At 41.5% G+C, this 26,706-nt stretch overlaps 3 protein-coding genes across 3 annotated transcripts in view; 1 reads left to right on the forward strand and 2 right to left on the reverse strand.

The window, feature by feature from the left end:
- limk2 (LIM domain kinase 2) overlaps positions 1-9,899 on the forward strand; it is a 20,907-nt gene extending 11,008 nt beyond the window's left edge. Inside the window, exons 4-16 of the mRNA XM_010776654.1 lie at positions 2,940-3,049; positions 3,589-3,774; positions 3,995-4,100; positions 5,027-5,241; positions 5,544-5,730; positions 5,811-5,897; positions 6,013-6,144; positions 6,661-6,717; positions 6,901-6,966; positions 7,386-7,560; positions 7,668-7,723; positions 8,040-8,197; positions 8,614-9,899. Of these exons, the coding sequence (XP_010774956.1) occupies positions 2,940-3,049; positions 3,589-3,774; positions 3,995-4,100; positions 5,027-5,241; positions 5,544-5,730; positions 5,811-5,897; positions 6,013-6,144; positions 6,661-6,717; positions 6,901-6,966; positions 7,386-7,560; positions 7,668-7,723; positions 8,040-8,197; positions 8,614-8,827 (1,749 nt within the window). The 3' untranslated portion in view covers positions 8,828-9,899. The remainder of the gene's footprint in view (positions 1-2,939; positions 3,050-3,588; positions 3,775-3,994; positions 4,101-5,026; positions 5,242-5,543; positions 5,731-5,810; positions 5,898-6,012; positions 6,145-6,660; positions 6,718-6,900; positions 6,967-7,385; positions 7,561-7,667; positions 7,724-8,039; positions 8,198-8,613) is intronic.
- A 749-nt stretch (positions 9,900-10,648) lies between these two features.
- pik3ip1 (phosphoinositide-3-kinase interacting protein 1) lies at positions 10,649-18,694 on the reverse strand. The gene is made up of 6 exons (XM_010776655.1): positions 18,433-18,694; positions 18,128-18,256; positions 17,347-17,463; positions 15,560-15,748; positions 15,358-15,436; positions 10,649-12,164 (listed from the first exon to the last, which is right to left on the reverse strand). Exons 1-6 carry the CDS (start codon positions 18,542-18,544, stop codon positions 11,954-11,956), a joined length of 837 nt encoding a protein of 278 aa, XP_010774957.1. The 5' UTR covers positions 18,545-18,694; the 3' UTR covers positions 10,649-11,953.
- Positions 18,695-22,370: 3,676 nt separating this feature from the next.
- LOC104950175 (thyroid adenoma-associated protein homolog) overlaps positions 22,371-26,706 on the reverse strand; it is a 13,753-nt gene continuing 9,417 nt past the window's right edge. Inside the window, exons 25-31 of the mRNA XM_010776658.1 lie at positions 26,194-26,398; positions 25,268-25,456; positions 24,354-24,607; positions 24,109-24,264; positions 23,540-23,806; positions 23,247-23,449; positions 22,371-22,903 (exon numbers count right to left, since the gene is read on the reverse strand). Coding sequence (XP_010774960.1) covers positions 22,656-22,903; positions 23,247-23,449; positions 23,540-23,806; positions 24,109-24,264; positions 24,354-24,607; positions 25,268-25,456; positions 26,194-26,398 — 1,522 coding nt within the window. The 3' untranslated portion in view covers positions 22,371-22,655. The remainder of the gene's footprint in view (positions 22,904-23,246; positions 23,450-23,539; positions 23,807-24,108; positions 24,265-24,353; positions 24,608-25,267; positions 25,457-26,193; positions 26,399-26,706) is intronic.

Genomic DNA, 26,706 nt, shown 5'->3' on the forward strand with positions numbered 1-26,706 from the left:
AATAATTTGTCCTGTAAATGTTCGGTTATGAAAAGGGTGTGTTAATAAACCAGACAGTATGTGAGGGATTAGAGTAGGACATCCCTAAGAAAAGGGATGGGTCGTGGGGTGACTTACTAAGTCTCGTCAAAGTAATGCAGTAAAATAAACATTTCAATATTAAAGGGCCCATGTCATGCTTTTCCGGTTATTCCCCGTCCCCTTGTGTGTTATGAAGGTTTTTATGCATGTAAGCGGTCTGCAGAGTCAAAACCCTCAAAGTACACCCTGTAGTGAGGAGAACTGTAACACAGAAAAGACCTGTCTATGCTGCCCCAGAGCGCCTCGTTGGAGATTTCTCTTTTTCCATTGTTTTCTTCCTGGGTATGGTGACGTGCCAATACCCAAATGGAAATTTAGGGATGCTCCGATCAATCGGCCACCGATCGATATCGGCCGATACTCACTCTCTGCCGATCGATCGGGGCTCTCTAAAAATGCCCATCGCGAGAGCCGATCGCATGACGTAAAATTATGACGTAAAATACATGACACTTTTCTCTGTGCGCGGCAAAACAAGCTCGCCAAAACAAGCTCGCCAAAATGGCTTCACCAGTCTGGCAGTATTTTAAGGTGTCCGAAAAAGAAAAGAAAATAGCGGTATGCAACGTGTGTGAAGCAGAAAGGCTGCTGGATATCTTCACCTATAATCATATACAGTGTAAAAGGTAGAATATTGGTTTCCAAAATGTATTAGTTGAAAAAGGAAGCAGCACAAAATGGTAATACTCCAGTAAAGTACTTCAAAATCATACTTAAGTACAATACGCCAGAAAATGTACTTCAGATGCATTCCACAACTGGTCCACTCCTCAAACAAATCCCAAGTGCTTTGTTCTTGATTACGTCACAGTATATGTTAAGGCAAGTCAAATCCCCCTCCCCCCCAGATACTGCAGTATTACCTTTAGTATCTGGTCTATTGAGAGAACACACAATGCATTAGTACCTGTCTAATAATGCTATAGTGGGGAGGGGCTGGGCTCGCAGGGTGTTCACCATCACAAGTATATCCCAGTGTTATGCTTGCATGAACATTTTAATTGAAAACATAAAATGAACACAGACAGAAAAGTTATTTGAGTTATCGTGTCCTGAGTCAAGTCGTTTATTTTCTGCCATGTAACGAGGCATCAAAACTGTGACTTGAGTCAACATCTCTGGGACTTAATCCAAATAATGTGTATCATTAAGATTATACTTATTTGATCATATTATACTATTGGTATATCAGATGAAGTTGGGCCTCATCATGTGTTTGAACAATTATTCCTCAATCAATGCTCATGCTATCAATATCCTCCTGGGACCAAGCCCATTGAACATTTTGAGCTACTCTATCAATCCCTGATGTACTGTACAGAGGACATCCTGGTCTTTCCAGTGATATGTCATTGGTTAAAATTGCATGCTGGGAAGTTCCTCTTTGTTTTCATCCAAAATGGCTGGCATACCAAAAACAAAATGCCATGCAAATCAAATATGCTCTTGTTTATTAACATGTGAGGAACTATATAATTAGTTCTGAAAGCAATTAAATAATTCAAGTTTTCAAATAACAGCTCTTTTTATAAATGTCCATCTTAGTGGATGTCAGGAACGTCTTCATGGACTTTAGGACTCAATATTGTTGCAGGAGACGGAACTGAAGCAGACATTTTCTGTACCAGATAGTTCAGGGAGATTAAGATTTTGAGCTCTGAGATGATGAGAGAGATGAGGATTTCACACCTGGGATAGAAGAGGGTCAAGAGGAAGGGGGGGAAAGATGCAGGAGGCTCCATGAGCACACAGATACAGACCGAGACAGATAGGGACGAGCGGGAAAGACATAGAGTAGCACGTATGTCTTATTGTTGTTTTTATTTTAAGTGGATCCATGAAGAATGAGAGTTGCCTCAGGAATGCAAGCTTTGTTTCTATGAGCTTGGTCCAATGGAGACCACATCCATAAATCTAGTCAAGATGACCCTACAGCCCGTGCCGACTGGAGTCAATGAGGTACTTTCCCCACTACATTGACTACAAGGTCTTTGAAGATCTGGAAAGATTCACCAAAAACCAAACTAGTTTTTTAGTGACCAAATAAACAGCAATGTTCAGATCAATTACTTATTCATGTTTTAAATAAAGGTTAATGTATTATTGTATACACTCTATAACCATAATACGTTACATAGTCTATCTGTCTTCAAACTAAAATGGTCCTGACGTCCTCTACAGTGGACATACTGTAACATTTCAAAATAAAAGATGTTTTTTTAACCCTAAAAAGGTAGAAAATAAAGAAGATTAGAAAACATTTGTTTTCCTCGGTTCCCAGGAGGCTATTGAAACAACTTCCTTTTAATTATGCATTTCCCCAGTTTTACTGCCTCACTCTCTTTCTGCATCCCTCGGGTGCTTTGTAGATAAACCGCAGACCACATTTAAAATGTAGGCTTAACACGGAGTTATCATTGAACCTGAAATCAACATTTCCCGTGCTTAAGTACGTGCATAACTACAGTACTCAGGTGCTTAAGGGTTGACACATTATCTCATCTTGCATGCGAGAGAGGCAGAGAAGTCACGCATCATAAATGACAGAAAGGGAAATCAGGCGGTGCTAATGGGAAAGAAAGCACGAGATGGTGGGCGGGTTTCAGGGGGGGGGAGGGAGAACGTCAGAGACGAGCGGCTCAGACCTGCCGAGGAAGGTGACATCATATCAGATTCCAGACTGCGTGAGAGAAAGCAGGTGTTACGCCTGTGTCACCGCTCAATGGGGAGGAGGGCATAAAGCAGCTCACGACACACTCACCTGGGACAAGCAGAGCACAGCCGACTCCAGTCAGAGCATTACTTCTCTCCACTCGTGAACATTTTGAAGATCAGACCTTTTTGTTTTGTGGTTCCAGGTGGCCGGAGAACACAAGTATCACCCAGAGTGCTTTGTGTGTCTAAGCTGCAAGGTGGTGATTGAGGACCGGGATACCTACGCTTTAGTGGAGCGATCCAAACTCTACTGGTAAGAGACCTGATCAATCCTTTTTTTCTTTTTAAAGAGTGTTATGAACACATGCAGTCTATGCTGTGATGAGTTAACATATTTGAAACACCAGTCTCAATGTGTATGTTAATTAGAACATTAAAACATGTTTTAGTTAGTTAGAGTTCTTACTGTATTTTCATAGCGGCTTTTAAGACATTTAATTGTAATGCATGGTTTCATTTTCACTCCAAGAGGAAATGTTTGTTTAATTTCAGGTATCATGTTAGTTAGATGTATATATAATAACTTGCTTTATATATTGTTTTTGTTAATGTGTAAATTCAACACGTATATTTTCAAATTGTTTATTTCTAGTCTTTTTAATTTGTATTGTGCCATGCCATCCCCATTTGGGATCGATATCTGATCTTATTCCTTAGTCAAAGATGGACTAAAAATAAGTGTCCTCAAGTTAATGTTCCTTGTTGGTCGTCTTTTCATGACTCCTTTACAGAATTGCAAAGTAACCTAACAACAGGCATGCAGTGATCCACTCCTTTTCTCTCTGTGTGCAGTGGGAAGTGCTATAAGCAGCAGGTTCTTACACCCATGTTGGAGAAGCGCTCACACGAGTCTGTCCTCGACTCGCTGCCTCACACAGTGACCCTCATCTCCATGCCCTCTGCGGCCAATGGCAAGAGGGGCTTCTCCGTCACGGTGTCCAGGGACGTCAGCGGCTCAGCGAGTGTGCAGGTCAAAGAGTAAGTGGGACCTGAGGGAGGCTCGCATCGGTGTTAATGCGGGACCACATGTTAAACTGATTATAGGTCTGCTAAATAGCAGGGCACTGGTTTGTTTGTGTCACTGCAAGAAAGGTAGTTATTGTATGGATATGAGTGTGTTCCAGTTCTCCTTAATCTCTCTAAATCATTCCTTGTAGTGCTAATACTCACATGCAGGTGTTGTTTATGTTTTGTTCAGAGTCAGAGGCATGCTCATCAGTCCAGAGGTCCGAAACGCCATCCACGTCGGGGACAGGATTCTGGAGATTAATGGCCTTCCTGTCGGGACACTGATGCAGGAGGAGGTGGGTTTACACCTCGCACACATCTCTGATTCTCATGGAGAGATACGGGATCTGAAGTTCTTCAAATGGAACGAATTAGTGTTGCTATTAAGGGCACGTCCATTCCTTGAGAGCAATTTGCAAAAGCATTGTTCTTGTTCAACACAACACATGCACATGTCATTTTCGGCATTCCTGACATTCCCCGATCATTTATACATTCTTCTGCTGGGTGAGAACGGTAAGTGGAAGGACTGCACGTAGTATCCCATCTTATAGGTTGCATTACTTATGCTTGACAGTTAATCTGATTTAAAGTCATGTGCTTTGGTGCAGGTACAATCCGTTACCAGTTTAGTAGTTACACATAAAACTAATAGTCCAAACCAACAGTCATGACAGAACTCTCCTTCATGCAGGCATATTGACAGTTTGTTGAAATTGTTTTAGAGAGGTATTGAAAAGACAGAGAGGTGTTTCTAATATGTTGTCTACCCCATTGATATCAATGAGGGTAGGCTGAATAACAACAGAAATACCTCTCTCTATTACACTGCGTGGTTATCTGACTCGGATAGAAAGGAATTGGTCTCCTTCGACACAATTAACTAACAAATATGAAATAAAACGTAGGAAAATTGAATACAAATAATTGTAAAATGTAATTGTTGAAATAAATCGTGACATGTATTTAGAGAAGTGGTCACTTGTTATAAGGTATATAGCAGAGGGACACACATCATTGAACTCTCTGTATCTAATACTTTTATATTCATAATTGTTATTTTATATTGTACGTTTATAACAGTATTATTTGTATCTCTCCCATGTCATATGAGAGTCACTGTCAAGGATGTTGTTTAATTAAATGTTCAGAAAAAAATGAATCTCTGATGTATTTCCCGGTAAGTAATAATTAAAAACGTGTTCAACTCTCATTGGTTAAGGTGGATAACCTGATTCACCGCACCAGTCACACGCTGCAGCTGCTCATCGAGTACGACCCGGTCCGGCAGCGTTTGGACCGCCTCAGGCTGGGGTCGCCCAGTACCAACCTGGGGGTCCCGGCCACGTCCCGCATGCGTCTGTCCTCCCCGGCTGGTGCCGTCCTGGAGAGAACCGACGTGGTGGATGACGGCACTCTGAAGAGGAGGTCTTTGAGGTTTGTGAGAGCAGCCAGAAACACACACAGCTTGTATTTCGTGTCGAACATTCAAAGGCTTTTGTTGTCATATGCAAGACAGCTACACCCTAGTTCTTAACAATGGGACATCTTAACTCCCAGGCTCCTCCAACAGTGCAACAGACAATACATTTAAGACATAAAAGGAAATACAGAAGTAAAAAGGACACAATGGGGAAGTCAAATGCAGGAATTAGTCAACTAAATACACGTGAAATAAAATGTGATATTATGGGTCTAGATGAGTTTTATATAAATCATCCGTATTCTCTCTGTTACAGGCGCAGTACCAGCATATGCACGTCGCCCGGGCCGAACTCTCCCAAAGACATGCCTTTTATCTCCCGAGACATCGGCCGCTCCGAGTCCCTGAGATCCTCCAATAGCTGCTCTCATCGCATCTTCCGCCCATGTGACCTCATCCACGGGGAGGTCTTAGGGAAAGGCTTCTTCGGACAGGCTATTAAGGTCAGCCTCCAACTGGATTTGGAGACTTCTTGGTTTTTCAACGGCATGGGCTTCAAGTAATACTTTTGTCTTATTAACAGGTGACTCTCAAAGCCACAGGAGAAGTGATGGTGATGAAGGAGCTGATCCGTTGTGATGAAGAGACCCAGAAGGATTTCCTTAAGGAGGTTTGTTATCTGCAGCATGAAGCTGTGATTTCTTCAACTTGAAACTGAAGCACATCGCATGTTTCCACAATTGCCCGTCATAATGGTAAACATTTGAATTCTGTTTCTGCTTCAGGTCAAAGTGATGCGATGTCTGGAACATCCCCACGTCTTGAAGTTTATCGGTGTGCTCTATAAGGACAAGAGGCTTAATTTGATAACGGAGTATATCGAGGGAGGCACGCTGAAAGACTTCATCAGAGACACGGTGAGTTCAACGGCTTGATTGAATCAACCTCTTCCTCTTGTCCTTCACGGTGGAGCACAAAATCAAGTTCTGTGCAACAGTACTGTGGGAGGGGGCTTTCCTGATGTAAATCTAACTATCTACTGTCTCTGCACTGATGGGGGGGGCTCTCCACTCTTTAGTGGGCTGGCTGACATGTCCTCTAGGCCAATATGTGGAATGAGAAAAGTTATGGAAAGTGTTCCCAGGTTCAATTTAAAGCGCTTTGTTCCCCTCCTCCCACAGCTCACTGTTTTTGAAAAGCAATATAGTTCAGTGGTCAGTCCAATGAGGAGGGGGGGGGGGGTTTGTCTCTAAATGTGTTTTTAGCGTGTGGGGGAGGCCCAGTTTTGTTGTGTGTGTTCTTGTTGAATACCGTGTTCCTGTCTCTACATGTGCAGTGTTATGTTGTATGTACCTGTTGTGCATTATGGCCTCTGGGGGAATTTCTATTCATTTCTCACTCTTGTTTTTGTTGTCTTTTCATGTGACTGACAGGATCCGTTTCCATGGGAGCAAAGGGTGAGCTTTGCAAAGAGCATCGCTTCTGGCATGGTGAGTTGGCCTCTTGCAAAGACATTACTATAAGTGAAATCTTTGGCTGCTTTTTCAGATGCCCAAATGTGTGTCAACGTGCTCAATGTCACAGCTAAAGGAATTCACTTGGCGTCAGTCACAGAAGTTGTGTGGATAAAAGTTTTACTATATAAAAGTGATTTTCTTTCCTCTTTGTTTCAGGCCTACCTTCACTCAATGAGCATCATACACCGAGACCTCAATTCTCACAACTGCCTGGTTAAACTGGTAGGTGTGACATGGCATCTTGCCAGCAGTTACCCATCATCAAATCCAAACAATGATAATAAAGCGTGGGAACTATTTGTACGTTTCATGAACTGAGAAAAGTTGGCGTGCATTTTGCTCTAATAGTAGTTCCAGCCCTGTGATTCACCGACAGTCTATACGACCAAGAATAGCTGTGAAACCTCAAAGTTTATTGGTAACACAAGACAATATCTTTTTTTTAAAGCATCCACTTCTGGATATTAAGAGTTGGTTCTACTTCAATGAGCCATTAAGTTGTTATTTCAACTCAACATTCTGTGAACGGTCGGTTAGTAGGATCAACCTTTTCTTAGCTGTGTCTGAAAAAGATACACTTCTAAAGTAATGTGACTTCTAACTGTAAGTCAAGTTAACCATTAGGCTTCATATTTCAACAGGACAACACCGTGGTCGTTGCAGACTTTGGACTGTCCCGACTCGTAGTCGAGGAAAAGGTTAAACCTCCACCCGAAAAACCAAACGGCAAGAAGAGGGTGTTCAGACGAATCGACCGGAAGAAGCGCTACACTGTGGTGGGAAACCCTTACTGGATGGCTCCAGAGATGCTGAATGGTGAGCCACTGACAACAACATGAATTACAAACTTGATTTACATTGGATATTCAATGATGTGAGTCAATGAGTGTATTTACTTATCCTTTAAACTAAATGTTTTACAGGTAAACGCTATGATGAGAAGGTGGACATTTTCTCTTTTGGAATCATGCTCTGTGAGGTAAGAACACGCTGTTTTTATCCAGATTGATCTGGATTTTCTAAAACAGTGGATGTGGGAGACTCAAGAAAAACAGAAATCATATAATTCAAAACAGCTTGCCCTCATTTAAACCATTTCAAAATATAGGATTGCATAGCAACTTTCAAATCCTTAAAGACCTACAATTGATTTGACAATATGCAAAGTAGATGCCATTGTGGTTTTGGCTGCAACCTGTTATGGCCTGTGCTTTATTTCTTTCCCCATGCCACTCTCAAGTATGTGTCTACTTTTTGACTTATCGACACTTACTTCCTCTTTCCTTGTCGTGTAGATCATTGGAAAAGTCTATGCAGACCCCGAGTGTCTCCCCAGGACTCTGGACTTCGGCCTGAATGTCGGCAAGTTTGTGGAGAAGTTCGTCCCTGACGACTGTCCCACAGCCTTCTTCCCTCTGACAGTGGCCTGCTGTGACCTCACACCTGACAACCGGTGAGCGCCAGCTGTTGTCACAATAGATAATACTTTGTTTATTATTAAAAGCAGTGATTGAGCACTCCCTAAAAACCTGAAAGAGAATAATTGCAGAGTTATGCAACAGTTGTGCAGCAACATGAGGGAATTATTTAAAAGGGATATGGAAAATAAGTATTTATCACTCATTTTAAACGGCCACATGTCAAATAAGCCTGCCTTCACCTCGAGGGATAATAACCCAGCCAGTTATTTGATCCCAAGAGGCTGTAGAGGCAGTGGGAGGGAAAAACAACTGAAGAAAACAGATGCCGTCTCAACCTGGCCGCCTGACACGCCTCTGCTGCCAGATTGCTTCCTCATGTTTTCTCTCAACCTTGTCAGTCAAGTTTTAACCTCAATTCCCTCTGTGTGCCCCCCCCTCCTCCCTTCAGACCACCTTTCCTGAAGCTGGAGGACTGGTTCGAGGCTCTGTCCCTCTACCAGGAGCTGGGGATCCCCCTGCCGGCCGAACTGGATGAACTGCATCAGAGAATGAGTCAACTTCACTGGCCTAAAGACGTCCTGCCGTCCCAGAGCACGGATCAGTCGTCAACGGCGACAGCAGCCTCTCCAGACTCTCCCACGGCGACAGACAGCGGCACCTAGGACGACCCCCTCTCTCCTTTAACCCCTCCGAATGGCTGCACTAATACAGTAGATGGGGGAAAAAGAGGGACATTGAATTAAAGCCACCCCATTTTAGAACTGGAAAACCTGAGGTAGATGGCCTCTCGTGGGACCTTCACTCTGAAAATAGCAGTGAATTTGTAAGTGGGTGGAAAGACACATTTCAAAAAGACAAGTGTTAGTTACTAAAACAAATGTTTACCGTACTAAGAAACCCGATCAACACATCGCACTAATGTTTACTAGATGATATTCAACTTGCTTTGATCTTTTAGCAGACAAAAGCCAACCCTCTTTATAAGGTGGAGGACCTTGTTGAGTCATATGTGACAGCAGTTTTGTTTTTCATGCTCTGAGGTCGTTTGCTATGTGAGGAATGCACAGATCAGTGCTTCTCTCACTTCAGCCGCAAAGAAAACAAAGATGCTCCGCAGTATGGCCGACAGACAAGGACGTGTACACAAGGCAGGAGAAAAGTGTATCCGACATCTGCAGTGGAAGCAAAACACTGCCTGACCTTAAATACTTTCATCACTCTAACATTTGGCAGAAGATGTGGACATTTGATTTGGTCTAAGCACCACTGACCTAATGACGGGATGGTTACAAGTATGCTTCTGTACTTTGTAGTCTTGACAAGTTTAATTATGAATGGATCATTCAAAATGATTTTTAAAGACATTTTGTCCAAATATTCCATCATACACCTGAGGCCTATTAAAAACAGTGAGGAAGCTTTTTTGGCTGACATTAACAACCGTCATAATCGACATAATCGAGCAACAGTTGACCATAAAAAGTCGCTTTGTACAGAAGAACTGGATTTTTTTTATTTCTTAAGCAATGTATATAAATGTGTAAATAGTATTGCTCTAATTGAATGTCATTTTCTAATGGGAACTCTAGAGTTGTAGATTTTTTTTTTTAGACATTTCGTCAACAATGGACGTTTTTGCCTTTTTGCTATCATCGTGCAAGGCACTGGCGATCAGTTGTAACCACTATTATTTATATCACTGTAGTGTTTCATAAATAAACCTTCTTAAAGTTGGCTTTTTGTTTTATTTGGATGTGAAATTGATGCTAAAACTCAGCTCTTCTGCTCCATTTAAGGTCAAAAAAGTAAATATTTTTGTACATCTGTTTTGTCTAAAAACGCAAACTGGTCACATAAATGAACAGTTTTTTCCCCACAATAAATCACTTAACAGCTGAAATGATCAGTTATTTATACTTTGTTAGGTATTTCATTAATACATTAGTTCAATTAAATGTTGACAAAAATGTTTAGAAAACTTACAACTTTTATAACATAATATACATTTAAACAAATGTAACACATCTCTGGCTATAGGAAAGACAAGATCACTTTGCTAATGTTAATTTGCCATATCCCCCATTTTAGAGTAAATGATAAACAGGTTTAATACGAAAAATATGCAACGGTTTATATGAAACATATTGTACATTTAAAATATATATATATATATGAATGGAATTGATCAGCTTTGTCAGCACCTTGAAATAAAGCTGAATACAATCCAGACATCAAATCAAACGTCCTTCTTACATATTTTTCGGAGATCGGTAAGAGTTGTTTTCAAAAGCCTCTTTGTCCCTTATCTACTTCACTTTATTTACTTACCCATGTGAATCCAATGAATTCACTGTCTAATAATTGCCAACAGGGGGAGCTGGTGCAAAACGTCCTACTGTGGACAAGCCTTTAAAACACCTTTTACAGTAAGAGCACTCATGTTGTTCTACCTCTTATTTTATAGATGAAATCACATCACAGGGTCTGAGTTAGATTTTTTTATTTCCTTCTCAGGAGTGAAAATGTAGTCATACAAATACAAGTACTACATTCAAATGCTGAACAACAGTATTTTAAACACTTTGCTTATGTGAAGAAAACAAGTGACAACCAGTACACATACTCTAACAATAATGGAGCAGTAGTAACCAAATGATGTGGATCCAGCAATAAAAACCAGATAATGTGGAGTGAACGAGTAATAGCAAACATACTGGAAGTAACGGTGCATCATGGGTAACGCACCAAAGTCTCCTGTGTACGACGATTTTCAGGCAGGTATTTTTTAAAACGTCTTCTTTAATCAGTAGTTATACTTTTTAGGATGCGAAAAGATTACCCACATATACAAACATGCATGCACTCGTCTTTCTGAATGAACAACAGCAAACTTTGGACTGTTTCTATTCTACTCCAAAATGAAGCATCAAGTGCATAACTCAAATGTGTGGATTCTTCAGCACTTCCACACGCGCTGTCCTGCAAAGACATATCAGATTTCTATTGTGGCAGTGCTGTTCTGTCCTGAGGACTTTCTCTCATGCTTTCTGAGAGCACTCATTTCCTGTCACTCCTTAACCTGTGGATTCAAAGTTATGTTTCATGTCTGCCAATGATCGCCCAAGATGCTTTTTAACTGCATCGGCAGTCGAGTACAAAGAGAAAAAATATTCATCCCAGTTAAAGAAAAACAAATACATTCAGAAGTATCATGCTAAGGCAGAGTGGGAGGCCTTCCCTTGTCTTTAGAGGGCCTGCTTTACCTCATGTTTCCTCATCCTGTCTCAGAGGAGGATATATTTAGGTCTCTTCTCTCGGCACAGCCAACAGGTCAATATAAATGAAACTTCCTGTGGAGAGAAACTTCTCCACATGGAAATACACAAAAGGTTATAAACCCCATTCCAAACAAAATCCCTTCATAAAGAATTGGCTACCATTATAAACACTGACTAGTCCATTAGACTAAAATGCATACTATTAGTTAGGGGCAGCACATTAGCTTATTTACTTGGTTATCAAATGTATAAACACGAGTATTTAAGACCTTGCAACAGTTTTAAGTTGTCAAGAATGTTTTAACAGCTTGACTTGTTGGAAACAAGATTAAAGGGGACACAAAGGACACAGCATTCAGTTCAAGTCTTTTGAGCAAACACTGCTCCCCTACTCCTTTTAAAACAGAGGTTACTCAGGGAGGCAGGAGGGAGAAACGAAGATGTGAAGAAGTGTTTTGGTCTACAGAGATGTATCACAGTTCTGCGTTGGGAGGACTACGGGCTTCTTCCTCAGGCTCCGGGGGTTCCAGCGTGTTGGCCCATGAGAGGGTCCTCCCCCCCCTCCTGGATGGGGGTAATCTCGTGCTCTGCTATGATCACGATGGTGTTCTCATCCATCAGCTCACAGGTGGGGTTGGAGAAAGCCGACAGGGGAAGAGTGATCCTCTGCATCTCACGCTCATACACTCGCTGCTCATGATGCTTCTTTAAGTCCCGACCCCTAAACACATACGAGGGAGATTCATTACATTAATAAATACTCTGAAATGTTCTGATACTGTGTATCAACAATGATTCTTTACAAAAGCTTGAGTTCAAACAGAACACATTCTTTTATGTGTTTTGCCCAGAATTTGTTGAGAAGATGAATTTCATGTTTTTACGGTATGTAGCAAGAGAGCCAGCTGGATGGAGAGGGAAAATGCTAACAATAATCTGCCTAGTAGCATCTCTAAAGCTCACTAACTAACATGCCGTTTTTTGTGAAGGGACCAGACAAGGGAGATCATTATATTAAAAGGTGGGGTAGGTAAGTTTGAGAAACCGGCTCGAGATACACTTTTTGTTATATTCCATGGAATGCTCTTAACATCCCGATAGCAATGAATATCTGAAGTGCTTTGACAATAAATCCATTAAAAAACGTCTTCTGTGGAAGCCGTGGCGCTGTAAAAAGCACGACCAATCATCTGAGCCGGCCCGGCTAAAGTAACTGGATGGCCTACCTGCCAGGTAGGCCATCCAGTTACTTTAGCCGGGCCGGCTCAGATGATTGGTCGTGCTTTTTACAGCGCCACGGCTTCCACAGAAGACGTTTTTTAATGGATTNATGCTAGTCAAGCCAGATACTTGGCGTCTCATCTTGGGTGCAAGTTCATCAATGTTTGGGCTCAGGCTCTGAGCTGAGGAAATCCTCAGGATGGGGTGAAGGTGTGCGTGCAATATACCGGTGGGCCAGATCTAATAGTAATTAGAAATTATCCTGCGGGCCGAAATTAAATCCACCAAGGGCCTGATTTGGCCCCCGGGCCTTGAGTTTGACACATGTGCTTTATGTGAACAACTTGTAATTCTTGTCTTAATAGTAAATAGTTTGACATTTTGAAATCATGTTTATTCATATTTTTTGCTGAGGGTTAGATTAAGAAATGGATACCAATCTGATGTTAGCTTGGCAAAAAAAAAGTTGAGGCAGGAGAAAACAGCTAGCCTGAATTTTTTTAACTCCAGGAAATGTCTGGTCCCTTCACAAAAAACGTCATGTTAATTAGTGAGCTTTAGAGATGCTACGAGCAGCTTCCCTCTCCATCCAGCTGGCTCTCTTGCTACATACCGTAAAAACATGAAAGTGAAGTTAATCTTCTCAACAAATTCTGGGCCAAAAACATAAAAGATTATGAAGAATGTGTTCTGTTTGAACTGAAGCTGTTACGAAGAATCAATGTTGATACACAGAGTTTCAGAACATGCTGCCCTGACCATTCAGATAGAAGGTGTTTTGAGAGTTGCTGTGCTTTGGCTCCAGATCAGTGGGAAGCAGTCTCATGCCGCCTCTCATCACTGTTTGTCTTTGGAATTGATAAACTTTTCGCCAACTTGTCAACACCATATGTCGATTGTGTCACGATTCTCATGTTATGTCACGTTTATAGTTTTGGGTGTTTTTGCTTTAACTAATGCCACACAATTTGACTTCAGGAAATAATGTGAAAAATCCCTACAATTAAACATCCAAGGTGTCAAGGGGTGAACACTGAGGCATGAACTCAATTGCACGACTCAAAACTCAGACTCAGATAGCGTTTCAAAATAAAGACTTTACTGGAATTTTGCACAGTAATAAAAATAAGGAAAACAAAACACTCTTTCGAGGAAAACTAGAATAGTGATCTATAGCATAGGTCCGTGAAAGGTCCGTGAAACTGAGACTGCCAAGGCACACNGCTCAGAGCCTGAGCCCAAACATTGATGAACTTGCACCCAAGATGAGACGCCAAGTATCTGCTTGAACTAGCATCACATTGCAGCAACCTGAGTTTAATGGATGTTTCCTTCTGCACTTTCTTTGTTGAGACAACAGGGCATGTTTGGTTTTTTTTTTGAGGGGAATAGTTTTTTTGAAGCTGTTGTTGGCCTGTGGAAAAATGTAATCATAAAAAATGACTAAGAAAAGCTGCAGATAGAGCCATAAGAAATGAATGCAACTGATTATTTAATGTTTAATGTTGTTTTTATAGGCAATAATTTAAGCTTTGTTAGTTCCAGGTTTAATATGTGCAATGAGTTCATTTCAATAAGTTTCGCAATAAACATTGAACCAGTCTGGCCCACTGTGTATTTGAAATTGACACCCCTGACATAGAGAGTTTAGAAGACGTATTACTGATATAACATTAGGGACAAAACACTTGCTCATCACTGCGAGCCTGAGTGCTTTTTGCGGTTCTTAAGTACGTCAAGCCTGTGTGGGATCTGTACTCCTACTGAATGGTCAACGGTCTGTTCCCAATGGGAGTTTAGCATAGACCTCTGCATGCATCACACCCTTTCTGGCCAGCAGAATACTAGAGTTAAAAGCTGTTGAAGGAGGGAAGTCTACAGCCAGTCCTGGCCGGTGTAGAAGAAAATTGGCATGCTTTCCAAACAGCTATCCCATTACTGACGGTGATGTCATGGAACACTGAGGCTTTGTATAAACGCCCTGACACAACATGTTACTCTTCCATATTAATAATCACCTCCTAAAAATAGAAGACAAAGACTGGGGCTTGCTAATAAGATTTGAAAGCCAAAAGCAGAGCATTTTGTGCTGTACCAAAGGGAATCACACCATCCTATTTCACATTACATAACTGCAGTGAGTGTGCAGGATTCTGCATCCAATCCAACACTCTCTTCGCCTTCAACAGTATGAATGAAGGTTTGCTTGAAATGGACTGTAGGCATTTCATTCCCTGCCTTGTCTCCCCATGTTGCGTTGTTGTGAGACAAACCAATTAAATACAATGTGTTACATCTATGGGAACAACAAAGCGCATTTTTGTGTGAACAACAGCTGATGCCATGAACTCGAAAGCATTAAACATGCCTGAGTTTTAAGTAACTATTCTTGTCTTGCTCGTGCGCATCCTAAAACTATGAACACTACACATGGTAGTGGACAAAGGAACTAACGAGAAGGCTCTGAAGCATTACAAAAAAAAACAGAATGTCCCCCTAGGGAGATTAATAAAGGTCTTCTTACATTTTGGCTCTGTGTCACAGTAATATCAGATGAACACAAAAAAACAACTGGACTCAGTTCAAAAACCTCTTGAGGAATTAGTTAATGCTTTAAATGTGGTCCTCTTTTATACAATTCCTCTAGGACTGAACCAAATGATTAATGATCTTGCTGTGATTAAGATACTGACCTCTTATAAAAGTAGCCGACTGTGATGCCTACTCCGAGGAGGATTATGACCGCCATCATGAGGATACCAATGACGTAGCCTGATAAACAAAGGAGAACGTGAACGGTTAAACCTGAACATACAAACACTTAGATATTTAGCTCATTAGAATGTATAACTCATAACAAGAGTCGACCATAGGAATAATGAACTACCAACATACCAAGGGTGCCAAGGTCCTTTTTCTTTGTGGGTCCTGTGCGAACTCGCTGGCTGATTCCAATTACTGGCTGCGCTGGAGCAACTTTTCCCTGAGAGGCTTCAGATTTGGCTGGCTTTGAGCTCTTTGTGGTGGGAATGATTCCTGATGGCTCCAGGGGCTCGGCCTCTGCTGCTACAGTGGAGACTTGTTCTAAAGATGCAAATAAACAATGTTAAACAACAGCTACATTGGTTTTTGGGGGGATGCTCTGAACTGTGCTACTGTGGATGTACTGCCAGTGGAAGCCAGATTATAAGTGAGATTTTGAGATATGAGATTTTGACCACTAGAACGTTCTACCACATATTTCACCCATTATTTTGGGTGAACTATGTACTTTAATCAATATTTGAACATTGATTTCCATCTTTACATTGCATCTACCTTTAATATCTCAGGGTGCATTAGACCACGAGGGGTTATCCTGGAAATCAATAAGTAGGACTGCTTTATGGCTGAATGGTATTTGGATTTTAATATGACTTTAGAATCTGTCGGAAGAAACTTCATTTGTACCAAAATAGGGTGTGTGTCAGGTTATTGTGTCTAAAAACAGAATAATCGGTTGATTTTATAGAAAATGTACTTTATTACAATATAAAATATAATAATAATATTGTATAGTGATACTTTACTTTTATTAATATTTAAATTTGGTCATGCACTTACAGATGAATTTTCTGGACCGTGTAGTTTCGAATTACATCTCGTCTAACAACATTAACAACTGTTTAAGAGGCAGGACTAACGCCCTGACATGGCTCTCTGCTGGGACATGCATCACAGAAACGATCGTTTAGCACATGTTCTTTTACATGTGCTATGGCCAGGCTCTGCATGGTTCGACCTTGCCTCAGAAGACAGCTTGCCGATGTCAACATCTGCTCTTTAACTTTCATTTCCCCCACACAAGTTGTTTACAAACTCAAAAGTTAAAGGACAAGAACTCATAAATGTAAGCAGCCAAAAAGCTGCTGTCTCCAAGCAAAAACTGTGACTCTCTACCAATGAGCTGAGGGTTGGGGCGTGGTCAACAGCTTTCTTCAAACTGAACTTTCTGACTGGTGACTGCAGGGCTTTGTTATTGCGTGACTAGGTGAGGGTTTGTAGACAGGAAAGGAACAAAGGACAAAGTAGAGACTCCTCACAGTGACTTAACCCTGACCAACGACTTACTGCAGACTAATTCAAAATGGGAAAAAACATGTGAAGAAAACTGTGGACTAGTGCGTTGGTGTTCGGATCAGGGGGGCACAGGTTCAAACCCCACTGCAGTCAGCATGTTGTTGTGTCCCTGGGCAAGACACTTCACCTCAAATTGCTCCTGTGAGGATTGCCCACAGTACTGAGTGTGTAAGTTGCTTTGGATAAAAGCTTCTAACAAGTAACATGTAATGTAATGGTTTATTTATGGTAGGAAATATACTAAGGGGAAAGTTTGGTTGAACCATAAAAGTAGAGAATCTCCTTTTGGGTTGACTAATTAGAACATCTGCATAATACCAAAAAGTTAATCTCATTATTTCTCCCGAGCATAGCCCACCCCCCAAAAATAATGAGAGCTTTACAGCGTAGAGAAAGTAGTTGCCAGCAGCATAAAGAGAGCACAGTATCAGGGCATTTTGGAAACAAAAATAATGTATGTGTTGTCATGTTGTTTTTTCAAATATACATATTAATCATTGCCAGGCATGTCTTTTTCAAGCTGGGGTTCTCGCTACTTTCTAAAAATGTCAGGGTTAACCTACCTTTGCATGTGTCCAGGGCACAGAATTGTTTCTGGACGGTCCCATCTGGGCCAGCAATGTAGCACCAAGGCCTCTCAGAGGAGTCTGGGTTTCGGCAGTAATTGTGATCTCCCACACCTACAGGACATACGATAAAAACAGCACACGTCTATTACTCGATATACAGGAATGTCTGTCCTGCTGTGTGTGTAAACCCCTTGATTCATTAATCATTAACACTGCTTCATCACACTACAATGGACAGGAGCCATGAGCACAAAGAAAGAAAAAGGCCAGTTGCTGTAAAGTGAGGCCTTAAGAAGATATGTTTTGCCATTTTATTGTGATAGAATAAATAGGTGTTTTGATACATATCTCTCATTATTTATGTTAATTCTTAACAATGGCAGACCCGTTGTGCAGGAAGTCACTTTTTAGTACCATGTTGCATCTCATCAGTAACATTATATAAAATAGGTGTTTGCTTTTGGCCCACAATGACGTTTTAGTATTTGCCCTCCAAGGCGAAAAGTTTGGGCACCCCTTCCAAAATGAAGTGTGTTTATTGCTCTGCATGTGTGCAAGAATCGCAATCCTGTAGTAAATTACCCTGCATCAAGATATCAAAAAATATGTCAGGATGATTATCATCCTGTTGTACCCATCCACATTAGTCACATGTAAAATCACCAACTTCCTGCCTTTAGCTTCAACAGCAGAAAGAAAGAGAAGATTCACTTAATTTAAATGGAAATTCACTGACTTCTGAAATATAAAAACTCATCTATTAAAAGTTGTTTACCTGTCTGTGAATCAGTATGGAGTGTAACATCATAGTCTCTGGTGGTATTGATCCAGTTCAAACAGGTTAGTCCTGAGGAAGAGCTCTGTAGTTCCCCTCTGTACTCCACTCCATTGGATCTCATGCAATCTGAGAAGCACAACAAATGTGAGCACGACCCATATAAGTGATTGTGCAATCAAAAAGAAAGTGATACAAAAGATTGGACATTTTAATTTGAACTAATTAGGCTACATGTTATACCGTTTACAACACATTTCAAATTAAATAAAAAATTTTTAAAAGTACATGATGTATTTTTGTACCTTTTTCATTCCCATTTGATGCATTGCTCTCCACCGCGGCCACGCTGAGGAACACCGCGTGCAGGGAGAAAAACATCTTGCAGAGCAGACGGGCTGACTTCAACGACAACATGGTGCTCAACTGTGCCTTTTTCTCAACAACAACAACACATTTAAAACATGTACAAAAATGTTTAAAATGGACGAAGAGCCTGTGCTTTCAGGCACACTGCTCCTCTCGCTGTAGTCCCAGCCCTTGTTTTTGTCAGAGGAGCCCAGCTTTCTTCGTAAACAGCCTTCTGTGGGAGGAGGAGCTGCCTTTCTGCAGCACAAACCTCCAGGTCCTAATGCCTCACCAGGTCCACACTATGGTCCACACACACACACAAACACACACACGCACACGCACACACGGGCATCAGCTGCAGAACAGTCTGGCATGTTATCTTATCTCGTTATGCTGCCTTGTGAGAGTAAAGAAGTTGTTAAAACAGTCAGTAGGGAATTCAACTATAGGTTAATTCACAATGATGTTCTAACATCAAACATATTATGGTTGCTTCTATAATTCCTCCTAGAACTTTTTTCCTTCTTCCTCCTTCTTCAACAATAATTTCCATGCTTATTACATTTTCTCCTAGGGAGGTGTTCCAGGCACGTCCAGCTGGGAAGAGACCGAGGGGTAGACCTAGGACCAGGTGGAGGGATTATATCTCTTCGCTGGCCTGGGAGCGCCTTGGGATCCCCCAGTCAGAGCTGGTTGATGTGGCCAGGGAAAGGAAAGTTTGGGGCTCTCTGCTGGAACTGCTACCTCCGCGACCCGACCACAGATAAGCGGGAGAAGATGGATGGATGGATTACATTTTCTGGGCGTGTCTGTAAATTGCTCTGCTTTCCATGTTCTTTTGAGGAAACATTGCAAGTTTATCCAACTCCAGTTAATCCCCATCCAAGAGTTGTGTCCGGCCCTAAGTGCTTGGTCCAGCTGTCAAAACCAATCTGTCTGTTTCCCAGGATTCATTTCCAACAAACTAGGCCTGTTTTTCCTCTAGCCTTAAGAAAACAAACAAAAAGAAGTACAACAATGTATGGCAATTAGTGCATCCTCAATGAAAGGTGCTTTGAAGAACTGTTCACATGCAAAATAATAAAGACCGAAAGCAATACAAGTAGAATACATAATAAAAATAGCTGAGGGGTCTCTGGAATGAGAGGAATCTACGGAGGCTGATAAAGGAGAGCTAGCAGCACCTCCCTGTGTGTCTGCCTGCAGGGAGCTATACTCTCAGCAGAGAGTGTCACTGTTGGCTGACATACAGAGAGTCCCTCAATGTTCACTAAGCCACTCTTCAAATATATGCAGCCTGGTTTTCAGGCAATTACTAGAGCAAACACAGAGCATCTGTCCAGCACTCTCCATCACACTGTGCTCATTCAGGGTTACAGGGGGCAGGGACCCTCCCAGCATGCACTGGGTGAATCCACATGTCTCCAGACCTTTAAAGGGTGAACACATGGCCAAGCCGGCTAATACTTGTGGAAGCTTATTGCCACCAAAAAATACTTTTACAAAAGTTTATATTAGCGTTTTTTCTTTTTCCAAGCAGTAATGGACTTCCACAACTACCTGAACCGAGCTGATGTAGAGTAATCAATTAAATTGTTAAAAACTATCTGATAAATTTGACTCCCAATCTCAAAAATCTGTCTCTCAGTTTCTGCCTTTTTGTCTAATCCTTCGGGTTTTATGTTCATAATTTTGATTTACCATAAGTATTTTTGTTTCATCATTAATAATTATCAGAAATTAACTTCCATATATACGTTTACTGAGCTGAAGTTGACTAATTCAGTCAATTTGTTTGAGGCTTTTTGGCAGGAATCGATGCAACTTCTCACATTTGTCACAAGCTGAGGTCTACTTTTTCAAATACTGAAGTCCAAATATATCACCATACACTAAAGGCCTTAACCTAACATTTGTTATTAAAGGTTTCACAATATATAACGCCGATGATTTACAGAGTCCATCACTTGGAGAAATGAGCAATGCCGTTTGGAAAATGAAACTATGACGCACTGATAGTATGAAAAACAAACATTTTATTACAACTTAAATTGTTCACTTCATTATAATGAGCATAAATGGTTATTTAAAAAAAAAATCTATATACATAATTAAACTGACAAAACAATTTTCACAAGTCATTTATAAAACGAAAAATATTTGACTTGGTACACCCCCCACACACACACACACACACACACACACACACACACACACACACACACACACACACACACACACACACACACACACACACACACACACACACACACACACACACACACACACACACACACACACACACACACACACACACACACACACACGACAAGTGGTTGCACCTACTTGGCCTTATTCCCTTTTACACCTCTTTGGCATTGTTCCCTGTTTCCATGTGATCATTGAGGACATGTACTCACTGAGTGCGTAAACACTTTAAGCAACGATAACAAAGGCTGTTATTGAGCCAGATGGTCCTTTTCCAGTTTCATACACACTTTACCTTGAGGAAATGTGCCATCGTGTTTTCAACTCACCTCTCAACCTTTGTTTTCAAAGGCTGCACACATTGTTCAAGCAGACTCTGATAAGATGTAATTATGCTTTAGTTTTCAGGTATATAAACAAGAGGTCAACATGTTTTTCTTGCCTTTGTCTTGAGGTATCGCAATGTTCTAGCTTCCATGTTTTAAAAGGGTCTATGAGGCTTTGTCTTTAAGGATTTATGAATCTAAAACATAAAGGATATTTTCGTCTGATGAAACAGCCACACAGTATGTAGCAGTCCCTTAAATGCTTACTGTTATTTTGTGTGGCAGTTAAACAAACTGGGAGAATTGTTGATAAGATAAGATGATTCAAGGTTTGTCCAAAAATATTGTTTTCGCAGTTTGCCAAAAAACTTTCATTATCTAGAATAACCTAGTATTCTGCGTCACATTGTGACATGAGAAGAGCCACCTGTGGCTTTCTCTAAGGCACACATTCATCTCAGATCTCTACACACTAGGTGGTGAGCTGTAAGGAAATACATTTCATGAGCTTTATGTAGGAATCATTGATGCAAGATTGATGTCATAGTTGTTACATAATCTAGATGATTATAAGCATAACTAAACACACAACACAACCTCAGCTGAAATAGAGCTTATGTAGCTATGGAGGTAATTTTGTATCCCCTCTGACATACAGTATGCCAAGGAAATCTATGTTGTAATGATACAAACTTAATTTTTCATGTCTTTGTTTGTCTAACACTGAGAGCTTCCCCTTTAAAAACAAGTGCGCCGGGCTATCTGGTGATGTAAGACTGCTCTAGTGTGTGGTTGGTTGCGGAGCAACAGACTGCCCCCTATCAGAGCTAGTCGATCATCTGCATCCCTTGTGTGGTTGGAAAATGGACACTTATCCAGGCAGAAGGTCTCTAATGGAGCATCAACACATCCATTATGTTCCCCTGCTGGGCACCAAGCGGCCAATTTCTCCAGGCAATACAGCATTACATCATTGTTTCAGTCTGAGCTCTGAGACGAGCAGCAAACGACTTAGACAAGATGCCTGGGCATCGCTTTGAAGTGATGGTGATTATAAGGACAGACCTGGAGCTGTTCTAATAATACAAAATATTCATTCTATTTAGATGGCTGATGGCTGTATCTCTGTATAAAACAAGAACTTATCAGGAACACAGCACCTTGGGCCCTGTGGGCGTCTTTGTTTGTGTATGCACATATTCCGGCGCAGACTGATAACTCATCTGTTTTGACTCCACTTCGAGAGATAGAATTACTAACAAAGCACTTCTACACTAATAAAGGACTGGCTTATCTAAAGCCTGTTGAGTAGCACTTGAAATGTTTTAGCTCTATGAAACCTGATTTACTTATATGATTCTGTTTTCTTCAAGTTTGTATCTTGTTGGTCGACTAACACTTGTCAGCTAAATGTAATGTAATGTAATATGATGATTTATACAAGAGAAGCGACTGCAGCAACTGAGCTTTTACACAACCGTCAGCCTGCCTTATTCTGGTGTACTGCAGCATCAGCGGTTGCACTACTCATTCATTACTAGTGTTGCACATGTAAATGTCATAAGCATTCTTAAAATATCCACAGGTAATCTTATCCCTGTCCAAAAGGCTTTGGTCACAGACTGTACAGAAGATGCCCCTCGTCATATTGGCTGCTCTCCAGCCACAGCAGCTGTCACAGCTGAGGGAAAGTGGACACCGTTTACACTGAGCACACTACACACTTCCTGCAAACTCATGTGCAATGCTGCAGGCTCAGAGAGGTGTCGTAGATCCTCACATGTTTTCACCAGCCGTAGAAGAAAGGCCGCCCTGGTGAGTAGGCCACTCAGGGCGCAGTGGAAACGGGGGTCCGTGAGGAGAGCCAGCCAGGACCGGGTCAATGTCTCAGCTATAGAGAGAATAAATAATTGCATTGTAAAGAAAACAACTTTTGAATATACATCAGCTCAGGCCATAAGAATGCTAAACACCTGGGCTCTGCTAAGTGCCCTGATAAACATTCCTGTTCATCTTGCAATATACTTATTTATATAAATAGTTATCCACGCAATAAACCGTATGTAATTTTGTCTTAACTTGCATTATTTTATTTCACATCTGTTCTTGTACATATCATATTCTATTGACATGTACATAGTCTTTTTGCACGTTGTTGTTGTTTGCATGTTGGATTGTTGGAGGAGCTCAGGTCATAATATTTTAATTGCCATTTCTACACTGTAGACTGGTACCTGGCTGGATCTCTTTGCAGACTGCCAGGCTGTCCAGCAGCTGTGCAGCCCCTCCCTCTGCCCAGGCTCTCAGGCTCTGAGCCACAGCAGGGGATTCCGAGGATCTTTCTACCATCTGCAGCAGGTAGGGCAGCACATGTGCAGACATCACAGAGGGCTCTGCAAACACATTGGCCTCATCCTGCTCGTACAGAGTTGAACTCCTGAACCAGAGAGCAATACAAAATCAGTTAAGCAATAATCAATCAACGCTCCTCTATTTGTATAAGTGTATTGATTCAGTAGTGACATACCCTGCCTCTGAGGCCTCTTTCAGCACAGATCTGAGGTTGGACTGAGGCAGGTGACAGAGCAGCACCTCCAATGTGCCGGGAGTATCCCAGCATTCCTCCAGGAGAAGGTCCAGGAGCAGCGGCAGAGCCTGGTTGACCTGCATCAAGTAGACGCTCCGCTGGCTCACTGCTGTCCTCGCATGGTGCAGCATGGAGGTAAAACTGGCCGCTTTCATCCTCACCTGCTGGTTTTGGTCTTGCAGCAAGTAAACGCCTGTGTGGATCAACCTAAACCAGAAAGATGCAGCTTTAATTTAAGAGTATCATTTGATTGACAAGCACGTTGATGTATGGACATAACCTTCATTTTGGCCATCACGTTGAGTTATGTTTGGTTTGGTCAAATAGGATTTTCCCAATATTACCCAAGAGTCAAATTTTATTTTCAATTGTTTTTCCAAGTTCAATGTCTCGATATTCTAAAGAATTACGGGTCCATTGATTTTTGAAAGGTTATAGCTGGTATACAAAGGTCCAGAAATGGCAATAATATAATTGAATGTGACTCATTATTGGACAATAAAACACACCTGATCATGATGGCAGGAGGAGTGCTGTGGCTCATTAGAGGAACTCCAGCCACACACAGAGCTTCAGCACACGCAATCCTGAGTACTTCAGGGGCTGCTGGGGATCGGTGGCTTTCCAAAATGTTACACCAGCGCTGGGACACGGACGTCCTTGTACTGATATACAAAAACAAAAAAAAGTCAGAGCTGCAGCCAGAAGTGTTATAGTGCAGTATGTGAAGTAAAAACAGACAATATATAAAAACCTTGAGTCTGAACACTGGGAAAGCAGCAGACTAGCAACAAACAAAGCCAAGGACAAGAACTCTGGCCCTCCTCTCATGTCCTCCAGGTCCCCGAGCAACAAATCTAGACACTCAGGCAGAACCGGCTCCTCCGGTGTGGCCGAGTGACGGAGATGTTGAGTCGAGTCGCCTCCGGCCATCACTGCCGCCAGGGCTGTGAGGTAGACCCTGCGGTACTCCACTCTGCTGCTCAACAACGCCTCCTTAAGGTTTGACTGGGGATAGAGAGGTTGAAGTATATGTTCTTTAATCTACTAGCACAATTATCAATGTGCTTACAATGCCAACCAGGTGCAAAGCGCACTATGCATAGGGGATAGTGTTTTTTGCCAACAAACAACAACAATCTGTGTAAAGATCTGCTCAGTTTTTCAGGTATTCGTCAAACAAAACACTTTATATTTATTGTGATAACAGCAACGTTTTAAGGACAACTACAATAAGACAGGAAAACCAGTTTCTCCAGTCCAACTAAATGGTGTTAACAATGTAAACACGTTCTGTAAAATGACAAGGCCACATGTACAGTAGTCCTTACCTACTGTATATAGATATGCAGTATAGCATCTTATCAACTTATCTTAAAGAGAGTCAATTAAACACTAAACAGGATACACATGGAAAGGCAGTACTGGGTGGTCTAGAGTTTATCTAAATGACCAACACGAACAGCAGATAATGAAAGCTTATAGACACACCCTTTCTCATGCAAGAGGGAAAAAAAGATCTGCAGCCAGATTTCAGACGGCATTGTACTTAAGCCTCCCTTAATTTCCTCGCATTGTGCTGTAAGAAGCTCGTTTTACTGAAAGTTGTTGGACCAGTTTTTGGAGAGGTTGTTTTCCTCACGCTGAAATCTGCAGATGATGTCTCACCTGCAGAACCCTCCGGATCACCTCTTTAGAGCCGCTCTGCTGCAAACCCTGCTCATCCACCACCCACGTGACCAATGAGAGCCTGAGATCAGGGCTCGCTGCAGAGAAGTTTTCCCAGATTTGACACGCTCGCTTCTGATCTGCACATAGAGAGTGGATGGCTTGTTGATGGAAGGAGGACAACCCAACCTGCATAGGTGATACAGATAAAACATTAGAACACATATTTCTTAGGGCATCCAGGTAGCCGTTCACTCACAAGCCAACATGTTCTCAATCCTGCTTTTAACTATGAGTATTGGGGTCCTATATGAATGCACTATATTCTGCCAAAGTAAAAACATTTTGTATATGATACCCCGGAAGGGTCAAGATGAGACGTCTTCATATTTTGACTCAAGCGTCAAATTACCCAAATCGAGCCCACCCCCTGAATTAATGTTGCCCCGTGAAATCTTGCAAAGAATAAATATTTGCTTATCTGCAAGTTTTCAGAAGTACAATTTCCATAAACAACATTTCCCACAATGTATGTTTCAATACTAAAACAAAAACTAAACGAATGCCGAGGCTATAATGTGATATCATAAGAGTTAATATATTTATGTCGTCTTGCAGTTAGAGCCTTTGAGGGCAACCATAATGCCGATGTGGCCTGGGATGATGAGGCTGGGATGACTGGGATCATTAAATGGTAAATGGTCTGTACTTATATATCGCGTTTGTTCCAGTCTTTATGACCCCTCAAAGCGCTTTACATTCTACAAGTCATCATTCATACAGAGAAAAGTGCCACTAGCTCAAGTAAGCTAACATTCATACAACACATTCATACAGTTTTCGCCGTGCCATTAAGTATCTTGCCCAAGGATACATCGACATTCAACACCTACATTTCTTACTATAAAAACATTTGTGCCACACACCTGAAGTTGCTGTTGGGGTGTTAGGAGGTCAGACTGGAGTGTGTCACTGAGCTTTGACAGGAAGGTCTCAGAGAGGAGGCTCCTTAGTGAGTCTGCCACTGCGATGTAAGCCGCCCTCACTAGGGGGCAGCGCTGAGCCCCCGTCACCAGCCACATGGAGGCCTCCACCCTGCGCACCACCTCACACAGGTCCGCTGGGGAGGCACTGGGAATAGAAACACAGAATGATTTACAAAGCCTAAAAAAAGTGTTGATGAATGTATGATGAAAACATTTTTGGGGGGAAAAATAATAGTCCAAACTATTTTATTTGTATCAAGTCTCAATACTTTAAAGGTCACCTATTATGCAAAATCCACTTTTTCCTGTCTTGTCTACATCAACGTGTCTCGGTGTAAAGAGATTCTGAAAGTTTCAGAAAAAAGAGTCTCTCTCTTTTTGTCCTGATCCATTTATATAAAAACCTGTCTGAAAATGAGCTGATCAGATTTTGGCCACTTTATGATGTCATAA

This window comes from Notothenia coriiceps, unplaced genomic scaffold, assembly GCF_000735185.1.
Source record: "Notothenia coriiceps isolate Sejong01 unplaced genomic scaffold, NC01 NC01_scaffold00017138, whole genome shotgun sequence".
NCBI classification, from domain to species: Eukaryota; Metazoa; Chordata; class Actinopteri; order Perciformes; family Nototheniidae; genus Notothenia; species Notothenia coriiceps.

Excerpts from the sequence above, each read along its gene's own strand:
- pik3ip1 (XM_010776655.1), bottom strand. The coding sequence starts at position 18,544 with ATGTTGTCGTTGAAGTCAGCCCGTCTGCTCTGCAAGATGTTTTTCTCC. Across the intron at positions 18,257-18,432 it reads ATCAAATGGGAATGAAAAAG|ATTGCATGAGATCCAATGGA; the intron begins GTACAAAAATAC and ends TGTGCTTCTCAG. Across the intron at positions 15,749-17,346 it reads TGCCCTGGACACATGCAAAG|AACAAGTCTCCACTGTAGCA; the intron begins GTAGGTTAACCC and ends TTGCATCTTTAG.